This window comes from Amblyomma maculatum, chromosome 6 (assembly GCF_055883805.1).
Source record: "Amblyomma maculatum isolate TAMU_Amacu chromosome 6, ASM5588380v1, whole genome shotgun sequence".
Classification (NCBI taxonomy): domain Eukaryota; kingdom Metazoa; phylum Arthropoda; class Arachnida; order Ixodida; family Ixodidae; genus Amblyomma; species Amblyomma maculatum.
The window spans coordinates 28,344,534-28,368,190 of NC_139349.1; the positions used below are offsets into that span (position 1 = coordinate 28,344,534).

The following is a 23,657-nucleotide window of genomic DNA, read 5'->3' on the forward strand; positions in this document are numbered from 1 at the left end:
TGACAAATGTAATAACTCCTGATAGCTGTGGAACAGCGCTGAATGCGCACGACACATGGTTCAGCGAAAATTTTGATCTACAAATGTATGGCTGATAAGCGTTCTGGAATTTAACATGCCGCCACAGTGGGTCACGGTTCAATGGTTAAGGCGCTAGGCCGCTGATGCCGAGACCTTGGCGACAGTGGTCGCGTTTCGATGGAGGCAAGAAGCCCATGTACAGTGCGATATGCCAGTGTACGATAAATAAACCCAGGTGGTCGAAATTACCGTAACTTCGCGTCCACTACGGCCTTCCTCATAGCCGATGTCGCTTTAGTGCTTTAAACCCTACAAACATAATGAAACTAAGCCCACATTTATGATATTTATGCAATAATTCACCACTGAAGACAGTGTCTCAGCGGGCTGCGTACACGCCGCTACTCAACTTCAGCGGAGGGAGGTAAAACTTCATGTTTATTAGCTATTTATTATGGAAGCGGAACAAGCTTACTAGGGCTAATAGATCACCCACAATAATAGCTGAAAACGCATGCTCCTAAGCCATCCCGAGCCAAATGAACACATCTAAACCAACAGCTAGTTCACCTAGTCCGCGCTTGTTTGTTCTAAGAGATATAGTGACAGCAAAATGACAAGAAAAATGAGATGAAAACAACGTTCCGCAATCAGCAAATACATATTGCTTCAGAAATAATCGTCCTGTTTCAAGAAAGGGGAACATAAAATAAACACAGCTATATTATCTTAAGTGTAACAGAAGCAGTTCGACCAATGCCAAAAAAAGCATACGTGGAACTTTGCGTGCATGAACCAAGCCCGAGTCTCCATTTCCTTTTTTTCATCGATGTATATCCTGAGTAGTAACCACAGCAGGAAGTTGCGCTAATGCGCTCCATTTCTTGCTGCTTTTCTCGAAGAAACACAGGAGCCATCGCGGAAGGCAGGAAGCTAAAGTTGAAGTGCAATGGCCGATCGATTTCCGCTGTCATCACCACATTGATGGCGAATGCGAGAGTGCGCAACGAAGAAAGCAGACGTAAACATCTGGACAAAAAGGAGAGACTATGATCAGAACAACAATGCGCAAACATAATGGCATTATATGCGTAGTAAGAAGTCAGATGCATTTTGTTTTTGTTTTTGTTTTATTATTATTTTTGCTATGCCCGTACTGCGGGGATAACATATGTTAGTGCATCTGCACGACTAGCCGAATGAACTTTGGGTAAGTGGTTTCGCGATGCTGCCGATATATGTACCCACTCGAGATGCTTGTGAGAGGTTTCTTTATTCCATGCCACTAGTGCAGCCGAAGCTCAAGCTGAAGGAATAAGATGATTCATAACCAGCCACGCTAATTATGCTTAAGCCGTTCAGTGACTTAAGCCGTCTCATTTGGCAACAACTTTGGTCGACTTTCACCCTTTGCAATTTGGAGGCAGCTGATATTTCGTTGTACTGGATGTCTTCCGAAACAGTGGCATTTTTCAACTAAATTCTTTCATTTCGTGCACAAGCCTTTGAAAGTGAAAAGATGCCTCAATCTCATCGGCTGTGTCAAATGCCTATAGTTTACCATTAGCACCCCAGTTTCCTTCCTTCCCGACATGCAAACTCATGTTGTCGCGCCAATCGTTATCACCAAACGTCCAATAAAGCATTAAATGGCTATTGCTTAACTTCGCAACACTTTGAAAGTGCGTTTACAAGCGGTAGTCAATACCGGCCTCACTCACCAGCCCTTCAGTAACCTCTATGCCGAGAACACCTCCTAATACTTTCTGCAACCGAGAAGAAGGCTCAGAAGGCAAACAGCGAATTTCTTAGAAAAGGAGACTTTTATTGCATCTCTGCCTCTATGCGAAGGAGATATTACTGCTCTGTGAGAACTTAGCTGAAGTGCTGACCAGGTGTACTGTAGGTTGGCGTACTAGCTCACATTCGGCATGAGTTCCTACTTATATGGAATAGTGGCGAGGATGCTGCATCATCCTCCAGGCCTAGAAACTACAGAATAAACAAACAGATTCTACAAAATATTGTCAGCTGGAAAAGAGGCGGATATCTTTGCGGAGCAATCAGTAAAGTGCATGGACACTTCGTAGAAACTTGTGATGTATGAAAGTACGACCTTCTGATCAGTCAATAGTCCAGCTAGTCCAGCCTTCACACCAGGTCGTCCATTGTAGAAGTTTGTTCACAACCCGGCCGTTCGGGTCCAAGAGTCCTTATTTCTGATGTTAGGAGGTGGATTGGTGAGCGCACAAATTACAAGAATAAAACAGCCCAATTTAGGCATGGCATGTGATGATTTAAAACAGATTTACGATAATGTCTAAGAAAGCGAATATTGCAGACAGGAGTCTCGTCGAGTCAGCAGTCGTGAGAAGGCATCGCGGTAGTGGTATCAAAAGAACGTCACCAGTTTACTATCATAGAGGTAAAAAGGAAGACGGTGAGAGATACTCACTGAGGAGGATGAAAAGCGTTCGTAACATGACGAACAACAAGCTCTAAAGACTAGGACGAAGAGCAAGAAGCAAACAGGACGGCCGCTGACTCTCAACTGAAGCCGCACTAAACCACACATTAACCAAGATGACCCAGCAGGCCAGCACACATACCACGTTCAAGAAACCCAACCTCATTATCTATTAAAGCGATTGACAGTTCATAAACACATTTTTCACTTGATCAGATGATATGTATGGGCTCAATGATTTCTCGGTAAATCTGTGCCGGATGGCCATCCAAAATATCTGTCTATGTTAGAAAAGGATGGCAGCCTTCGAACCCCTTACAAATCATTCAGGAAATTATAAAAAAAAGAACTTTTAAAACGGCTCGCTTCAAAAATTTATAAAAAGAAAAAAAAGATATATAAGAAAACATATGCGGAAAAAAATAACAAAGTCTCTAAGACGCCCCACCTCCGCTAAAAAAAAAAAATTTCCGGAGGCTCTACCCATATGAATTCAAATACAATAAATTTTACAGGATTATAGCGGTGAAATAGATGACATATTGACGCATTTTCTAAAATAATTAATTACAGTTTGAATTTCACGCTATTCTGAGGCTTGTACACCCATGCAAAAGTTTCATAAATGCACACGTTTTATTGTTAAACGAAACTTGTAAAATGCATCTCCCGGTTGTCTAGATTACATGCTCGTGCGGCAGGTATTTATTAGCCCATTTTTAATAAAGCATGTTATGATGAAGTACTTACTTTATTCAATAGCAATTAACTTAAATGTATCATCTTCTGTGGCTAAAGACAATTCAAGCAGCACACGCAGCAGTGGTTTTCATTTCACCTCATTTCATTTAAATGAATGAGCACTCTAACGTTGAAGTGGTGTTGAATTACATTCAGTGTAGCTAATATTTTTTAGGAGGAGGGGAGGGGAGAAAAAAAAGGGGGGGAGGAGGGCAGGGAGGGGAGCAGATGGCCGAAGGAAGTATTGAAGTTTGTGACATGGGAGGCCTTTTCTCTCAGCAGATGGTGCGGGATTTCAACCATTTCGCAATGAATCTGGACAGTGGTATTGTATTAGAGGAAATCGATCATTAAATGTCACCTCATGCGCTGATTACAGCACAAATAGAGAAGCGGTGTAGCGGAGAGAAGAATTTTACATGCTGTATATAGGGAGTGAGACAGAAGATAAACACTTATCACCAACCAAATTATTTATTAGAACCCGACGTTTCGGGACCAACTCGGTCCCTTCCTCAGGGGCCTCTAAAGTTCGAGGCCCGCAGTAACTGGCAGCGGGCTACGCTCCCCCTTTCTCCACATGTGGCGAAGGCCATCTGTGTACGCGGAGGGTAGTGTCCCGCTGACAGCTGCAGCAATGAACAGGAAACCGGGGGCACTACCCTCCGCGTACACAGATGGACTTCGCCACGTGTCGAGAAAGTGAAAGCGTAGGCCGCTGCCAGCTACTGCGGGCCTCGAACTTTAGTCGCCCCTGAGGAAGGGACCGAGTTGGTCCCGAAACGTCGGAAATAAAGTTTTCACTACCACCACCACCACGAGTTCTAATAAATAATTTGGTTAATGATAAGTGTTTCTCTTTTGTTTCCAGTACCCAACCATGAGGAGTTCCGCCGAAGATGTTCTCGTTCGAGTTATAAAGCGATTCCACTAGTTTTCTTATTAACAGCTCGAAACAGAACATGTAGTACGAGATTAACAGATACCACGCTATTTCGCTCCTTCTTGCCATTGTGAGATACAAAGAAGACTTGACGCCTGGAAGTGTCCTCCTTCAATCATCATTCAATCGCCTTCACTAGCTATCTTTATATGTTCTGGCTGCGAGTAACGGTACGCGACAGGTTCCCCATTTCTACGCGGGTTTCACTCTTTTTCCTTCTTCCTGTCGTTCTTGAGTGCTTCCAATAACAGTGCGCCACCTCGTGCGGTCGTGACTAACTGCAATCAGCGAGGCCATAGCGCTGCGAGACCAAGTAGCGCCGCAGCGTGACAATCCGAGAAAATACCAAACGGCGCTCGAGGCTTGAAAGAGACAGTGATAGAGCGCTATAAATTTCCTCGAAGAATAACGAACCAAAGTAGCTAAAGTTCCTGTAAAATTGAAGCTAATTTAATATATTCGACAGCTTTTGCAGTAGATATTGTTGCGCCACTTGTATCAGAGGTCCACAATCAATTGGCTAGAAGGAATCAGGAACATGGCATTATAACTACATCCCAGTACGGTTTCCAAATGAACCGGTCTACAGAATTGTCACTACTGGATAAAAAGGTGTATATTTTGTACAATTACGAGATAAAACAATTCGTTGTAGTTATATTGGTTAACTTCATCCAGGGATTTGATTATATTTATCATGACATTATCTTCGAAAAATTAGAGCGTTATGGCATCCGTGGGCTTTCACTTACTTTGTTGAAAAGCTATCTGTCACATAGGTATCAGTTTGTTTTTGTCGACGTTTTGATATCGAGCAAGGAAACCATACCCGGCGTCCCACAAGGTAGCATTTTGGGCAATTTGCTTTTCATTCTGTATATAAATGACACCAGTATATTTGCTGCCTCCCAAATGTCAATGACGCAATTGTAAAAGCAAATGATATCTTTCGAGCTTTAGTTATCTGGATGAGAAATAACCCCCTAAACATAATTGCGACAAAAACAAAGCAATAATATTTAAACCTAGAGGTAAACAGCTCGCCATGACTACACACCTAGTATTTCAATCTCCAAAGAACGAAATCATGCAGTGCATTAAAATTCTCGGAGTACATTTTTCCGAACACCTGCAGTGGGATGACCATGTAGATTTTGTGTTGACAGACTGAGCAATACGATAGGGATAGCAACAGATGTCTTTTAGCTGATAGCGTGAGGTTAATCATATAGAAACCTCTGTTCGCATCCTACCTAAATAATTCATTTCTAGTATGGGCACAACAGATGGTCATCTAAACAGGTTACTAGTAGCATAAAAGAATTTTCTACGCATTATCGCTAACGTACCATACCTGCAATCTACCTCCCAGCTTTTTAAACAGTTCTATATACTTGGAGTTAGTGAGCTATATAGATTAGGGTATCACGAGACTATTATATTGTCACGTCCTGACACACAGGAATACGACGGAAGCAGAGACCTCGGGTCAACAGGGCAAAGTAACGCAGAAATCTGGGCGAGTTGGTGAACGTTCATGATGTAAAAAATAGTGCGAAGAACACAAGGACAGAAAGGGCGACGCAGATAAGCGCTAACTCGCAACTAAGGTTTATTGCTGATTACACGCAATATATACATAGCACACAGAAAAACACAAATCAAAACAGGCTCCCTCGGGAACTAGTCATGGGTAAAAAACCAACGCAGCAACACGTGCATTATTGACAAATGTTTTCTTCCCGGGCTTTTTTTTTTTTTTTTTTTTGACGAGAGACACGTGTTGCTGCGTTGGTTTTTGCCCATGACTAGTTCTCGGGGAACCCTGTTTTGATTTGTTTTTTCCGTGTGCCATGTATGTATTGCGTGTAGTCAGCACGCCGTTCATAATGCTATACCCAGTCTTCTATGTCATCCAGGCCATCGCCACGGAAAGGGGAGACAGTCCTTGGTGTTACAAGCACGTAGACTATCCGTGTCGCAGTCACACTGTCAGGCTGTTGCGACTGGGAGACCATGGTGACGTTAGCCCGAGACATGTTCGGCTCGATGAGGAGTCCAAATTCCGGCGCTTTGCCTTGCTGACGTCGGCTAGCGCGGATCTCAGGTGCAGCTGCGGACTCCAAGAAAATCCGGCGGCTAGGACTTAAATGTGGGCTCTAATTTCGTGTTGAGGTGTACTGCATAAGAATCCTTAATCATCATCACCACCAATGTCACATCCTGAAACACAGGGAAACGACGGCAGCAGAGACCTCGGGTCAGCAGCACAACTTTACAGGGCAGCACAACAGCCGTGAAACAAGTACGCACGCGAGTCACCGCAGCAGCGTCGTCTTTGTGGAAGCGATCGCGCCTCTTCTTCTTCGGACGCTACCATATTAGTCACAAGCGCGGAGCCAATACCTTACCGACATTCCCAGACTGCCTAGCCGATTCAGTATACACTACCAGGTCTGCCCCATTTTGGAAAATATCTACATGCCGGACTAATTACGGTCGACAAATGCTGCATGATATGTTATCATGGATGTTAAATGACTACATAAATCAAGGTATCGACATTTCTTAACTCCAACTTTCTGATCTTCTTGCACGTTTGACGTCAAAGTTTATTTTACGTGGAACACAATACACCTCCAGCGCGCTCCAACACAGCTGCTAGGAGGTGACTGCTTTGCCAATAGATAGTTTCATCTGCCTTACGCAGCGTTCACCGCAGGCTGCAGGGTAATTCTTAATGCAACGTTCTTATTTTATTACGTAACCTTCCTATGTTTAGATGGCATCCTCGAGGCGCTGCAGATGAACTTATGTGATGTTTTGAAGATAGTGAGAGACCAGAAAGCGTGGCGTGATGTGGTCCACAGGGTCACGAAAAGTCGGACACGACTGAACGACTGAACTGAACTGAACTGAACTGAACCTTCATATGTGCTCCTAATGGCGTGGTACCATCCTTGTCAATTTTGAACGACGGTGGCGGCTCATATGAAATATTTACAACGCGCTTTTATGAACAACTAGCTCATATCTCAGTGATTTAACGTTTCTGCCTCACTCATGACGATGCTCTGTTTGTTTGGTCTGTAGGGTTTAACGTCCCAAGGGCCCGGCGTGGCTAAGTCAGGACGATGCAACCAACCCATCAGCATGCGATATACAATTAAATATTATTCCTAAACTAACATTTTCATGTCACTTTCTGCCATAGATTTTTATGCGCCTATTATTGAAATGTAAGGATATACCGTCAGTGTCCAGAACTCACCTTTGCAATGGCACATGTCGACATTGGCTAGCAGAGGAATAGAAGGCTATGGTCTCGGGATGCGATTATATAGCAGCTCTATCGCTACGGTTGGCGCAGCTGTACTAGTGTATGCTAGAAACCTACATTTAATGTGGAAAGAGCATTTTCAACAGCTGTCCGTGCAAGCAAAAGTGCACAAGTGTGTCAACTGGGCAGGCTACTTTCAACGATCCAGTGTGCCGTGATTGGTAGGCGATGTCGTTCAACGGTCGGTTGGCTTTGGCAACGGGTGGCGCCAGCAGCATCGGCGAGGCCGTCTGCCACATCTTAGCTGCCGAAGGCGCCAGCGTGGTCGTCGCGGACAAAAATTTTGGAGCCGCCCAGAAAGTGGGAGAGTCTCTTCCAGGTCAGAATTTATAAACCCCTCTTATTCAACATACGTTTGTAAGGAATGCCTAAAATGTCAAAGTGCTTTTTTACCATTCATTTTTTTTTTTTTTTCAGAACGTTAGCACTACTCCTCTCATGCACAAACCTCAAGCTCAATGGAAGGTGCAGTTGCGAGTACAGTGAATCTAGTTGCGACTGCGGTGACTACAGTGAAAGCGTTGATAGATTCTAAGGTGTAATTTATGTCAGCTTTAATATCGGCGTCAAAGCAACCGGCTCAGTGGCCTATTTCGTGGGTGCAAAACAATTACGTTTGCTTGCAGATCCTACTAAACGAGATTCCTACAAGTCATGTGCCTATGCAGCATACACACGACGCTACTGAGCACGGACTCCGGACTTTCAGCTGATGAGCTGTGGTACTGGCAAAGTGGATGCCATTTCACCAGCACTCCACGCATTTGAATCTGCTCTCGGGCGGATAACGCTTTTACTGGAACCTTTATTCCGCTAATGATTAACAAAACGTGTCAATACTAAGCGCCGGTGCGAATTTTTTTCATTAATACAGCCTTTTGACGTGCACACATTCTGGCGGCTATCAGAGTGTGCCTGCAGTGAACACGACGGAGCACCGCCATGCACCGCCGCCATTTTGTGACAGCAGCGGCTTCGCGCCAGCCCGGTCAGTGAGCCCACTGCACCAATTCTAATCCAATATATTGTGACCTTGACCTCTAGCGCAGTGCAGCAAGCATCATCGTCTTCTTCGTCGTGCCCAGGCGCAAGACCATCATGCTATCGCCGCAGCTGATTATGGTTATGCCCCTTGCAAAACTGAAATACGCTCTCGCGCTGTACTGAACACTTCCTTGTAAAGTTTCATCTTCGGCACCCCTACACTTATCCGAAGTAAGAAGCCATATTTACGCCACCTCGCTAAAGGAAGATACCGCATCCATGCCAGACAGGCTCCCAAGGACATTAAACAACAAAAGCCAGACCAGCTGACTGCCGAGAAGCTTACCAATAGCGGAAGCGAGCCAAGATTGAAGCGGCAACAGCCATGCGATTGCCAACGACGAGTAACGCTGGTGAAACTTGATTCAAGGATAGTTTAACATCTGCAATTCTTTTTTGTCCCCTGCGAATTCGTTACATGAGCAATGTGAGCAAGCGGTTTCAATTGTCTCTCTTACCGTACACGATTCCTTCATTTATAAAGCATCTCTCCCTTTAGTCATTTTTAGCATTTTTAAGCTTGAGGCGTTGAAGCTGAAAACTAAATTGCTCAAAAGCCAACGAGAAACAATAACACAGGGCGAATACGAGACCACATTGTCCTTAACAACATGGTTCCTGGGCAGTGCCCGTTCAGAAATAGTTCTTTTTTTTCTCGCAAAGCAAATATATTTTTTCACGTAGCAAATCGGTTAGGTACGCCGATTCGCAACAGCATTAGGCAATTAAAGAAGAGAGAGGGCGTGGCACGTATCCTGTTGGTTTCAACAGCAATACACAAAACGTTCACAAGAGGTCAGAAAAAAAAGGCGGAAGTCACAAGGTCCACCACACAGCCTCTTGAATTGTTGTCCTGCACAAGAGGCTTTCGCGTTAATATACCATATTCGTTAAAATGGTTTAGGTATCAGCGCTGCATTTTGCAACCACATTAGACTGCTCAGTGTTTTGTCGCTTTCTATATACATATATTGTTCTCATCTAGCGTTGCATTGATGTTTGCTTACTAAACTAGTACTGTCCTGCTGCCTTGTCTCTCCACATTTGGAGCGAAACCTTTATCAGAAGTGTCCTGAAAGAACGTTAACTTAACAGTGTGGTGCGTAGCAGTTACGCGTCTTTTTTAATAATTTTGCCGCGCTAGGCAGCAGTAAGACGAAAAAAAGCGCACGCTCTTTGCACACATGTTTTTCACCTACCAAATTGGTTGTTACTCGTTCTCCCACCCAAACGGTTCAAGCGTTTTGCGGCCGAAAACCACAGCATGTGTATCGAAAAAAAGTAAAACTGTGGATAAGTAAAACAAAATATAGTTGAAAACGAAAGAGCCAGTGTAAGTGAAGCTTCCTTTGACATGGTTTGGAAACTGACACACACCTGGAAAAATTACGAGTTGTGGAATCAAGGAGAGTATCGACTCATGCACACGTAGAGCGCAAGTCATGTGACTGTGGACGTTGCTAGCTAGCGTGTCGATCGTCCATGAGTGATATATCGACTTCAGTTATCCCCTTGGCGAAGCGCGGCAGTTCTGCAACGGGCGAGGGTCAGGTGCTACCGAAACACTGCGCGGAAACGGACCGTTATACGCACTCACTTTTCCTATCTCTTATTTTGGTATTTGTTAAGTCATATGTTTGCACACCGCCTCTAACAAACCTCCAGCCGCAAGGACCCCTTTTCCTTGGATTCAAAGTCTAAGAGCGCCTGTATCATTCGTAATGACAGATCAGGAAAAGACGCATAAAGCGGCCACTATTACTGTGCATTCATTATTTTGTCTCCCTTTATGTCAACGTGCTTTAAATCTTCTCTTCATCCCCGCCCGCACGACATACGGTGCACTTTTGAGAAAGACCGTGATAGCTTCTTCACAATTTCAATAACGAAACTTTAGTTCTGAAGCTTAGCCTAAATGGAAGTTAAATTGTTTCCTCTGAAAAGGAGATGGGCCTATAAACTCTCGCGCGCTTGAACCTCGAGCTGCCTTGGTCGCACGACCCGATATCGTGCTTCGCAACACAATCGCCTTACGCTACCGGTCGCCGTCTCAATTCCTTCTAGCAACCCAATAAAGCCCTCTTCATTTACATTATGCTGCAACTTACAAACATGTTTAGCCACACTGGTGCTTTGCACGGCATCATGCGCGAAGCAATGAACGCGTTAAATTCATGATAGGATGTAGGCACTACCGAGACCTGCGGACTGACGGACGAAGTGGAATGGAACGAATGCAAGGACTGAAGAAGAGATTGAATAGAGTCAAAGAATAGATACACGGACAAACAGGCGGACGAATAATGGGAGCGTGGGTGATGGCATCTGCCACCATGACCTTTATTTTTCATTTATTTTACATGGAACTCAAATAGTGTGCCAGACGTTGAAGCTCTATATCTAACTTGCCAGGTTTTCATCTCCTTCGAAATAACCGCAAAAGAACTCGAGGTACAGGTTCTTATTGTACCATGACATGTTGTGCTATTGTGATTAACACTCCGACTAGTCTTGAACTGCTATGGTTGGTTCATCATGCCACCCTTGTAACACTTAATTGATGTTTGTTATCCTGCGCGCGACAATAGGCCCAACCTTTCCGATAGCCTTAATGATGTTTTAAACCAACAAACTAGAAAATATCCGCATACCAAATTCTTCTGATTGGACAGATCGACTACACTGGGAGCAACCAAGCTAAACCGACCATCCGACGTGAGGAACTTCGCGCGTTTATAGATTTTTTTTAACTTCAACGTAACTCAGCTTTTAACCCAGCCCACGTGCGTCTAGAAAGAATATACAAATATTCTTGATCTCATCTTACGTTTACATTCTGAGCATTTATTTTCGATTTCATACCTAAAGAAAGTCAGTGAACATAAAATCATCCTTACCGTTTTCAGGTCCAAGCTATTAGTATAGAACACTCAAATGAAAATCGTTACTCTTTATGATAACAACAGTTACCATGCTCTTAATACTGAAATAAGCAAATTCTTCCCTCTCTGCGAATTTTCTTTCATGAGAGCACCATTTACAAAACTGTTCCATTTTTAAGAAAGGATTAGTGAACTAACAAACGGATTCCCATACCCAAATATCATTTCCACTCTAATCAGCGCAACACTGGTATACTAGTGATTTGATAAGGCTGGATAACAAGAAAAAACGCCTGTTTGGCACTGCGAAACGAACTACTAACCATAATATGCGGGCAAAGTACTATGAATCTGAATGTGCATATGTATCTTCAACAAAAAAAGACAGTCTTTTTTTTTTTCATATTGACATTTCAAAACTGCTAACTGCAAGCATAACAAAAGTCTGGCCGACGATAAACCAACATTTCATGCTTACTAGTTTCCTTACAAACTGATATTGAATCTTTGGAGATATTTAGTGCAGCATTTTGTCTGTTTGCACCGCAAAAACTAACGCATCGAATCTCATCCTAAGCCCTAGCACGTTACTGGCTTTGGTTACTTTTACCTTTTTGGTATTGAATATGTCTAATCAAAAACGACAAAGCCATATATATAATCATCAGCCGCACAAGGTGAACTTACTTCGGAGATCCCAAGTAACAATAAACATATTACTACTGTAATGGGCGCGAGGACATACCGTGGCGGCACCTCTCGGAAGTGCCCGCATTACGAAGTGGGATAACGCGCGTTGAACTGCTACTGTAGAATACTTAGCTAGGCAGTTCAGTTGCGCCTTAGCATTACGTTCATTTATTTGTTTAATATACACCTCGGTGCGGGCCTGTATAAGCTTATTTTGAGGTAGGAAACCCACTCATTCGGCGAAAAAGCGCTTCACCGAATCAGAGTTATCGAAGTTGACGAGATTTACTGCTACAATGACGTGCACCGGCTGCTGAATTTCTTTTGTTATGAGAAGAAAAAAACTGAAGCTACCACACAACCAGTCAGATGTAAGCAGTCAGTGCACAGGTAATGGAATTCCTCTGCAAGAGCAGAGAACTGCCAAGAGCCTGACAGATGCTGAGCGCCTTCGCATAGCGCCGGAGAAAGAGGCACCTTTCACCTGCTTCGTTGAATGTAGTAGAGCAAACAAGTTTGACTGTGGGGATGACAGTGATTAACTTTTTAGCAAATGTGAATGCGTGCATTCCACGCAGCGAATTCTTGCGCACTGATTGTCGCCATTGGCACTTTGGTTAGACCGGATATTTGTTTTCCCCGTGTACACTAGCTTTTTTTTTTTTTGCGCATATCTCGATCACCACATCACAACATGCTCTATCGTTCGTTTATCCACGGGCAACGTCATTTGAAATTTCTACAGTACTGTAGATGCTGCGTAAGACAACTAACCATCCATACCGCTGCCCTATAGACGACAGAATCTTCTAGTTCACTTCAGTGGAACTTACGCATCAAGGCGTTCATTTAAAATAATTTGAGACCTGCTGGCCTTCGTACAATCTCTCCTTTCTTTGGTAGCATACGGCTCCATGAGGAAACCAGCCATCTTTTCCATCCTTTCAGTAATAGTATCGTTAGCTTCACAAGCGATAAGCGCAGATTAAAACACGAGCGCCGTTTTTTCTGCCGCTCACCGAACATTTAGCGCAAACTTTATGAACGAAATCTCGCTCGCTGATATCTCAGCTGCACACATCGTGAGAATGATTCCTCCGCTATTTCTCCATTCAAATTTTGATTAAGGGAGGTACCGTGAGCTTATGTTTCGGGTAGCAATGAGAGCTTGCGCCGGGTTCCCTCGCTGACGGCCGGGTACAGCGCAGTAACAGACCGTAGCAACAGCTTGAATAAACTTCAGCGGCCTCAGTAACGATGCAAGATCAAAAGATGCAAGGCTGGCACTCTCTCCCAGACCCAAACTACAGAAGTAAATGCGACTATTAGCTTTTAAAACGCACAAATGCAATTGAGCGTCTGCTTCAGCAGCAGTAAGAGGAGTCACGGGATCCCACTTGCACCCCTAGGTCGACGTTAGCGCCGTTCGCTTCAGTGGTGGCGCTTGCGAAAAATACTTGTTTGCTCTTTACTCGGTTGCATCAGATGGGTTTGCTACCAGATGATTGAAAGATGGGGAAGTGCGTTCGTATACACATATCAGCTAACAAAAATCCCCACCTCGAATACCGCAGTGTGCCCTGCAGGGACATCGACATTGTCATTGATTCTTTGATCATGAATTTTTTGGATGCAAATAAGTCCTTCCCTTCGTCACAAGGGTAATTTCGCAAAACACGGCATGCGAAACTCAGCTGGACATTTATATTCATGATTTCTACACCAACCTCGATATCAGATGCAAACCGTATCATATTTCCGGACTTCGCGAAGACATTCGATAAAGATCCGCATCATCGCTTGTTCTTGAAAGTTTCCAATTTAAGCTTCCACCTAGACGTACATGCCTTGATCATATCATTTCATACTATTCGCTCTCTGTTTCTCTTAATAACGCCAGCTCAAATTCCTTTCCACTAAGGTCGGGCGTTCCCAAAGCATGTTTTTTTTTTGCCTTTAATATGATTAATATACATCAACGGCTTTTCCCTCTAAGTACCATGCCATATTCGTTTGTTTACAGAAGATTATGTAATGCATCAAATTCTCACTAACTCTCTCATCAATAATTTTTACAGACTGACCTGAACAGCATACCACCATAGTGCAATCAGTGGCTAATGGCTCTTAATAGTACTAAAGGTAAAACTTCTCTTTCACTGCCACGCTAACCATCTTTCGTTTTCGAAAACATTTCCGGTGTCCCGGTCGATCTGTACAATTCTATAAGTATTTGAGTATCTCTCTGTCTTATGATTTAACCTGGCATGCACACGTAACGAACTTTATCTCATCTTCTAAGAAATCATTAGGTTTCTTAAACTCTCATTTCCCTATAGTGCCCCTCCCCATGTAACGCTTACATAGCACTGGTTCCATCGAACTTGAAACATTCATCTCCAGTTTGGACTCAACGCACTCTACATCTTGCTAATGCTCTCGAGTGGGATCAAGACAGAGCCATTAGAATCGGACATTCATGCTACTCCCGCGACGTAAGCATTTCATCCCTAAAGTCCATAAAAAACGAACAAATCTACAGCATCTTTCCCTTCGCCTCCGCATCGCCAGCCTCTGTCTTTATTACAAGCTTTACTACACTGCACTTCATCAGGAACCCTACATCTCCAAACCAGTTTGACGCTTTTCTTACCGCACCGGCCAGCCCTTTCAAGATTCACGTCCACTCGAGTACGGCCACCTTTTCAACGTCATTTTTTCTCAGAACAGCCGACATGAACCTTCCACACACCATCGCTGCCATCGCGTGCCCCTTGATGGTCCGCCACATAGTGGTCGGCATCATGTATGAAGAGAAAGTTAATTGCATTTTTGCTCCATCTTTAATTTATTACACCTAACAGGCTATTGAAGGAACGAAAATGAAATGAATTACCCTCATCACTATTTTGGCGCTAACATTTCTTTATTTTGTCGCTGTATATAGATTCTATAAGGGACAAATACATTCGATCAATTTTTAATCCATAACCTACCCGTTTACGTCAACCTCAAGATTTCCAACCCATTATATTTCAATTGTTTTTGCTAATATGCCTACCACTGTTTTGGTCATTTCGAAGGAGCTACAACATCGATATCTGGGTGTATCCACTCGTATTCTAGTATAAGATAAGTAATTGTTTCTACACGCTTCCTTCCCTGTACCCATATTTCCTCTTCTTCGTTATATTCCTTTTGTAGCTCTGTATCCTAAAGCACCCCGATTTCGCTGTAAAAACAAGGATGCATATCTACTAAATTATCAAAAACCGATTTCTTTCTGAACTGCTTTTCTATTTTCTTTCAGCAGTCTAGAGTCTGTCTTTACCCGATTGAATAAAGTCAGTATTATTTCCCTGTGTTCTTGAACAATTATTTAGAGCTTTCTCTCTGCGTCTGCCTTTATACTTACTGGTTAGCTTCATGGCCCCTTTTGCGCACTTTTGATCAACACTCTCTGTATGAATATATCAACGCCGTACCATCCGCCTGTTGTGCCCTTTCGTTAGGTGCTGTTTACATTGTTACGGATGAGGAAAAAGAAATGGGCAGTGATGACGTAAGCAGAAGCGCCCGTGTTAGACCCACCGAAATTCATTAAACTTCATCTCTCATCGCCATTGGTTGGTTTGGTGTGATTTATGGAGTTTAACCTCCCAAAGCTGCTGTTCTGTTCCCGTCATGTCTTCACTGGATTGCTGCCCTTAACAGTTCGGTTAGATGTGCGCGCTACATTCATTTCTTCTCATGTTGGTCCGAAGCTTCGGCGCCCTGCATCTGCTTCCATCCTCAGCAGCGGGTTCATAGAACACATTGCTTGGCTGTTCCCCAGCCTACCTGCTTCGACTTGCGCTTACCGTTCTCCTTGCCCTCTTGAATTTAGGCCCCCTTGCCAGCCTAAAAAGGATCACGCAGCCACGACCGCGTCGGCTCCGCCTGACATGGCCCCTGACAGCAGCCTACCGGCGCCAGTACTTTGCTCACAAAACGAAGATGCAGAATATTTCCTGTAGCTCTTCAAACAGGCACCCGCTACAACGGTTATAACGAAGAGTAACCTAAATAATATGTACTTTGGGCCCGAAGAGTCTAATAGTACACGATTTGAAGAGCACAATCGCACTCTGCCTCCTCGGGAGCCTTTCCACAGTAATTAGATGGCCCGTTGTTCCAACGCCAATCGCCGGGCGAAAGGTGAGGCTGAGCGGCACTTCAGAAACTAACGGATAACTCAGAGGGAACGCATGCATGTTCAAGATGCGAACCAGTCTTTTCAATCTCGCAGACCCCTAATAAGCTTTGTAACCTCATATGTGGGATCAAGCCGGTGCTGTTAGCAGGCCTTGTGCGCAGACCACCGCGCACTGTTGTTTGACTTACTCATGAACAGGATCACCACAAGAAGGACACTCCAACATAAAGTCATTATTGGGACGTAAAGATCTTTTGACCCGATAACATGTGTATACCGCGGGAGAGCCCACTATGAAGAAGTGTGAGCCCTTCGGATGCTATCTAACCAGTTGCCTTTCGCGTTATTGTTGAACGGCACGAGGCCCGCCCTTCAGTGCAACAGCGGCAGCTCTTTGTCTCCCCGCAGTCTTAGCGCAAGGCCCACGGACGTTTACCATGCAGCATACTGGTTAGGACGTAAATGCATTCACTTCAGCACTTCAGTTGCCATGTTATCACCGTGAGGCTGCTCCGCCAGCCTACCAGTGGCCGCGAAAGAGCGAAATTGGACGTGCACAAGACCATTACCACTTTTGCTATGACTCTGGTGAGGCGGGCCATCTCTGCAATGTTGGAGAAAAGGGCGATTGCTTCCCTCGCAGTAAAGAATGGCAACCTGAAATGGAATCACATCTCGATTCTCTGGCATCCCACCACTTCCCGCATGAGCTACTTTCGATATCAGCCGACTCTGTGCTATGCGGCGCCAAGGCGAGCCCTCAAAACGAGGCCACCCTGAGCCAAGTGTATGAAGCGACAGCTTTCCCCTTCGTGGCTCCCTTTGCCGACTATTGCCAGCGTCAATTCACTTTGCAGGTCCCCAACTAAATGAAAATTTTATTATAGATTTAATTTTCACACACATTTATTAGCGTAAAATCGAAAGATATAACATTATACGAAATACCACTCGATATATATACAAATCCTGCTTTGTGGTACGAACGTGCATGAGTGGGCTTGGGGCAATGTGTATAGCCTCGAATCGAGGGTTTTGTAAGCGGCTATATTCCAATCTCACATTTCAATCTCAAAGCCCGAATCCGAGTTGGTACCACCTCCCAACTCGGCATAGGGTATCTTGGCGGTAAACAACTTTGCGACTAGTATTTATAATCTGCTAACCGGGCTGTTTTGTCAGTGCGATGCCCGAGATTTTCCTTCTTAACATCCGATACCGGATTTCCTGGAGAAGGATCGTGACGCCGACGTCAATTCACCTTTGGCGTACGATGAAAAGAATCCGCATTCTGCTCTGCTAACCGACATTGTATATTATTTCGCCACGGACCCCAAAGTCAGGCATACCTCTGTCGCCAAGCGTCGCATCATCGATGCTTTTCCCAAAAACCTGGGACAGCGATTCGTTGTGTAAGACTCAGGCGAGAACGTGGGATTTCGATTACGCGTTCGCCACCGCGAACGCATATCTGAAAAGCTACCACCAAAGCGTTTTGTTCCCCACTTTGCTCTTCACCGCCTTAGCTACGCGACTTGCTTGAGAATGTATAGGAGCATTTGCAGGGAGGTTCGATGATCAGCCATGCACAAAGAATTCTAAAGGACGTGATTTCATGCTGTTTAGTAAATGCGCGCGAAATAAGTAACGTGTTGTCTTCTGGGCTAAGACGCCAGAAGAAAATTAATTTTTCATTTCCTGGTCAACCCGCAGTAAACGTATCTGTGCATGGTCTTCAAGCCTTTTCAGCAATATACGCAGCGTCAGGCGTGACGCTCTCGGTTATTTATACGCAGGGAAGGCAAAGCACTGTGCGACGCAAGTGGATGTTGGCGACTCGTCGTCGGTGGATGAACTATTCCGCAACATCAGAACGACCTTCCCGCAGCTGCTGAGTGTAGTCGTCAACTGCGCGGGCATATTTGGTGAAGCGCTCATCCACGAGTGTACCGACGAGCTTTTCGATGACGTCATCAGAGTCAACCTGAAGGTAACACGGCCGCCAGGTCCGAGAGCATTATTGCCATTTTGGAAATGCTTTGCTGATACTATTGCATTAGACTATCGCTGATTGTAATGCCCTGAATTCTACACCGAACTGCAAACCCCTTCTTGCGGTACAGATTTTGCCCAGGACAACGTGCTGATAACATTATGAAACAGAAATTTTCGTTTCACATATAAAAAAGTGGAATGTGCGAAATGCTTGTGAAATCGAAAAGCAGTCGCTATGAAATCGTTCAAATTCTCTTTCAAATCTTCACTGCAGGGCTAAATCGTTTTCGCAGTCACCTGTAGAAGTATAGTGAACAAATGTGTACATGGAATCAGATCTATCCCAGATTTTTCATGAGTGAACAAAACTTAGTTCTCATGCTGCTTTTCCTTGTACAACGATCATTAAGAATAAAATTGACGAAAGATATTAAAATATGACTTTATAAGCCAATAATAAGCCAATAAAGCGAGATAACAAGTTGCTCATACAGTTTTATTAAAAGCATCATGCAGCAAAAAACAATAGAGAAAAATAAAATCTACATTAAATTGGACACTTAACCTCAGTTTTCAGGGATATATCTCAAAGGCATTAATAGCTCCCATTAAAGGCTTCCATTAATACCGTCGCAGTCGCTCTTGTCTACACTCAATGTACCACATCCTTTTTGCTGCTCGCTGCTCGTTTAAACAGTAATCCCTTAACTTCTACTGATTTTCAACACCTATAAACTTCACGCTATGTGATGACATATCCCTATGTATTTGACTGCATGGCCTAAGGGTAGCTTATCCGATTTGAAATGAGGGGTTTCTGGGAGATTTCATTCCCATCTCGCACTCCCATTTTAGTATGGGAGGTCGAGATGGGAATGGGAGATGAGACCAACCATAGTTGGCAGCTTCTGTCAAATCGCCTTGTTATGTGGTCGCGTCACGTCACCTAATGCGACGAACAATCAGAGCCTGTCAATGTCACCCACCGACTACCACCTGCAAGAGGCTCGCCGGTGACGTTTTTGCTCATAACGCCAATGCCGATAAAGCTAACCGCATATTTCGTGTATAAGCGGTTTGTTAGGGCTCTCTGCTTAAAATAAACTCAACTATGACTTTAATGAAGCTATCCACGTTTTACGAATGCAAATGTGAAAAGTTTGCAGGTAACCCGAATAAAATATAGAAACACTCCAAGAAAATATCTCAGCGTAGGTATCAGGCATGTCAACAAGCTGATTTTAAAATGTTTACTGAACAAGCAGCAGAATTTATTAAATAAATAATTCAATGACCATGTTGTGTACGCAAGACTAGAAATATTGCAAACCTCTTAATCGCCGAAGAGCAACTTTAAATATGTACTGCACTGTCTGAATAACTGAAGAAGGATTTTATTTGCCTTTTCCCCCTGAAGGTGCAGAACATGTTATACACAAACAAACATCTCACACTTTTCCATTCTGAGGAACGTGATTGTTACAAAAATCAGAATGCGCTCTACAAAAAAAAAAAAAAAGGACTGAAATCACCCACGTAAAATTTGAAAATTTATTACATGGATATATTCAAGAGAAACGTATCTTTGATAAAGTGATTTTATATTGGAAATTAAATCTATCAGGCAATCCATCTTCCTAAGGTAACACAAAACGTGTGCAACTGGGGCGTACGGCATATTTTATGCGCGCAGTAAATCTAGTCGTGTTTTTAATTTGTGTCGGTGCGTGCCGTAATTCTGACGCAAAAAATATAAAATACCACACAAAACAAGGATCTTTAATACGTCCGTTGCTTTGTCTTGCCTACATAAACGATGTAGGAAATATTCCGCACTGCATGCTGACAAAAACAAAATCACTTCACCTGTGGTGTAAAGCTTAATATGATGTTTTCAGATTATATCAACTCATATACAAACTTATTTCAGCATACGGGGAAACAAAAAAAAAATTACTCAAGAAAAAACAAAAGCAAAAACAAAGCAATGTTTATACTCTTTGTTCCTACGAACAAGCAAAGATAACACATTAGACCTTGTCAGGTTTTTTTGTTCTTATTTTCGGTGAATGTGGACATTATCATGCATTCTATAATTTGAATTTGATATAAAGCCTTGAACCGGAAAGACCTCATAGGCAAAAGCATTGTTGGGATGGGATGAGCTATGCGAACTTTTTATACTTTGCTATTCTTGCTAAAAAAACTTTGTCATTTTTCTGGTTTCTCTTCTTGCGTTACTTAATGTCTACCTATTTGGGGCACTTTTAACGTACTCAGAGCTGTAAATCACACCAGAAACCTTCGCTTATGAATGTTTTGAATACCTCTCAGGGCACGTTCACTGTGACACGGGCAGCAAGCCGGGAGATGCTCCGTTCAGGGAAAAAGCTACCCGAGGAAGGCGCTGCCATCGTGGACGTCGCCAGCATTACGGCTAAGGGCTGCGTTCCAAATATAGCAGCGTACGCTGCTTCCAAGGCGGGCGCCGTGGCTCTAAGTAAATCGGCAGCGAAGGAGCTTGCTGGTCATGGAATTCGATGCCACTGCGTGCTGCCAGGGTGGGTTGACACGCCCATGACAGCTGATGCATCTGAAGACCGCAAGGCTCAGGCTATGTCCATGAGGCCAATAAAAAAGACCGCGAAGCCGGAGGAAATTGTCTCTGCCATCAAGTTTTTGTGTGCTCCCAAAGCCGGCTCCTGCATCACTGGCGTCGCATTGGAAGTAACCGGCGGCGCTCATATGTGACTGTTCCTATTCTTCTAGGAATGCTCTACGAAAATAAAAGTGTCACGTTCGAAGATTTCACATTCGAAGTACTTCATTATTACGGCGGAAGTTATTTCCTCTGAAATACTTCCTCATATAGGTAAACCTATATTGTCAAACATTCTATGTACTAATGGAAAATATAGGGTCTCGAAATTATATCTGCATTTTGTGGCTGCCTAATCACAGCTGAATTCTAATAACGCTGTTGATACGCAATGTAATGTAAGAGGGTGTGCTTTTTTTTTTCGTTGCCTCACGCAGCGAGCTTGGAAGGTATACACTTTTTATGCGACGCGTAAATAGATGGATTGGCTGTAAGCGAGCATTTTCTTCAACTTCGTCTGCCGGAGAATCTGAATGTCAATGATTCCGGCGGAAAATGAGGTCAAGATTTGCGTCTTTTCGTCCGAAGCGTAAATATAACACACCTGGAGTGTATATGAACACCTCACTGTACGAGTATGGGAAAAGCGTCCCAATAATTTACGGAAGACGATCAGCTTGCGCTCTTCAGGATGCATGCCTAAGTCTGTCGATCAACGCTATCCGGTTTTAAAATGAGCAACTGTACCATAGGACGAATTAGACGAGTCGTCCGAGCCTGGCTGCGCCGCATTATGAGATAACTCTTACGTGTGCAGTATTTATTCCAGCTTTATTAATACAAGAAAGCCAATTTTATGAAATTCGCGGGGCAGCGCAATGCGACCATCGGCGATACGTGCAAACATAGCTACGAGCTTAGCTGTTAGAACGGTACGGGAACCTTAGCCCCTCTGATTCTTCACTGCGGACCAGTTTGAAAGAGAAAAGGCTTCTTGACGTCCTGGCGTTTTTTTTTTTCTTTTTTTGTAGGAGGAGCTTTTTAAATTATAATGTTCATTTGAACCGTATACGCTGAGAGGTAGCGTTAGCAGCAATTAAACATTGCTAATGGACGTGACCACTATCGCACGAAAGTGAAATTAGCTTTCGATGTCAACATTGCGGTGCATTGCCACGTACAATGCAGGCGCTAAGCGTGCTGAACAGGCGCTTTCATGTTTACTTTACTTCTAATAATCTACAATGGGCCAAATAGCTTTATCGGGCAAACCTCTTTCCCCTCGAGTTGCACTTCGTGTTTCGCAAGACTTAACTCCTCTTCCGCAAGGAAAAATGTAAGGAATGGAAGAATCGATTGCATCATGTTGCGTTCGGACTTCTAATGGTTTATAGTCGTGTTTGGCTAGCATGCTCATGGTTTAAATAAGTATTTCTTGTGTAATGACAGCTATAACTGCAGTGAATCATGAATCTTAACGGTGAGCATTGGTGGTACTTCAAGGATATCTATTCGCTCTATTCTGTTCATAAATGGCGGGGATCAGTCCCCGACCAGTAGTGGGAGCGTGGGGCCGCGTAGTATGGTGCTGTTACCTATACTGCTACAGGCAACCTCATTTCCCTTAGATCACGTTTCCCTTTGTAAAGCCAACAGTGAGCAGCATCGATGAATGCAGTTCAATCAGCATTAAGTACAAAAGTGGGTCAGTGGAAACGTAGAACACCAGCTGCTGCGCCCTGTCTACTGAAGACTTCTTCCTTCTCCTACACCCCCCCCCCCCCTCCTATTATCTACTGAGTGACCCGCAACGGCTAAATATTGGAGCATATAATTTTGCGGAGAAAACTGAAAACAAAGGTAATCCTTTCGTATGGGATATTGGCGCGTTAAAGAGACTCTGTGGACAGCTCTATCACAAAGTTCAGGTTCTCAGAATGTAATATCGCTGTATTATTTTTTGCCATTTTTACGCTGTTCGAATGCGAAAGACGCATTCTTTGCTGAGGTGTTTTAATTCGAAGTTGAAGAGGTTTCGTTTCTACCACTGTTGAAGAAAGTCAGGTTTCGCCTTTAAACGCCGTAGGAAAAAAGTGATCCAAATCTTGACATGAACGCAGACTCTGTGATTTATGCCCCAGCAGCCGAAATTGAAGCTACTATACTGGCCTGAAACAGTCGCTTCCTTTTCGGTATCCATGCATCTCCGTCCTCAATGGGGAGGAGGATAAACTTTTATTTTTTGAGGATGAATTCCCATGAAGGGGCTTCAGTGTGGCCCATTGGTCTCTAGAAACGTGAGGTGCAGGCTCGGTGTCCAGGAGTTGTATTCGCGGGCTCGAGCTCAGCATAGCGTCCTTTAACTACTTGTAGGTAGAGAGCTGAAAATCCCGCGGGCTTTCCAACATCAGCGAAACCCTCCTGGGGAGAGCTTTCCTAACTTCAACGACATCAGCCTCATAAAGCATGTAGTGCTTTTAATGGCTGAAGTGGCTCGACAAGTTCGATATCAAAAACGTCAAGCACCGACTAGGTGGCATTGTCTACAACTAGAGAGCCTATTCGTGTGGAATGTGATTTTCCAGGCCACCGCCACCACTCACGAATAAAGAGTACAACGTACCGGCGTTTGTAAATAGTAACAATGGGTCAACTATGCCCTTTGGAAGTAAAAAACACCGGGCTCGTTTTTCGTGATTTCTTCTGCTTTGTTTTCTGTTTTAGCTATTAATATTGTCAC

General features: G+C 43.8%; 1 protein-coding gene and 1 long non-coding RNA gene across 2 annotated transcripts in view; one reads left to right on the forward strand and one right to left on the reverse strand.

Moving 5' to 3' along the window:
* Nucleotides 1–23,657, reverse strand: part of LOC146185303 (uncharacterized) — a 274,486-nt gene that overhangs the window by 225,382 nt on the left and 25,447 nt on the right. The window lies entirely within an intron of this gene.
* Nucleotides 7,681–21,069, forward strand: LOC146185306 ((3R)-3-hydroxyacyl-CoA dehydrogenase-like). The gene is made up of 3 exons (XM_084605504.1): nucleotides 7,681–7,831; nucleotides 18,120–18,313; nucleotides 20,653–21,069. The coding sequence occupies exons 1-3, from the start codon at nucleotides 7,681–7,683 to the stop codon at nucleotides 21,067–21,069; spliced, it is 762 nt and encodes a 253-aa protein (XP_084461630.1).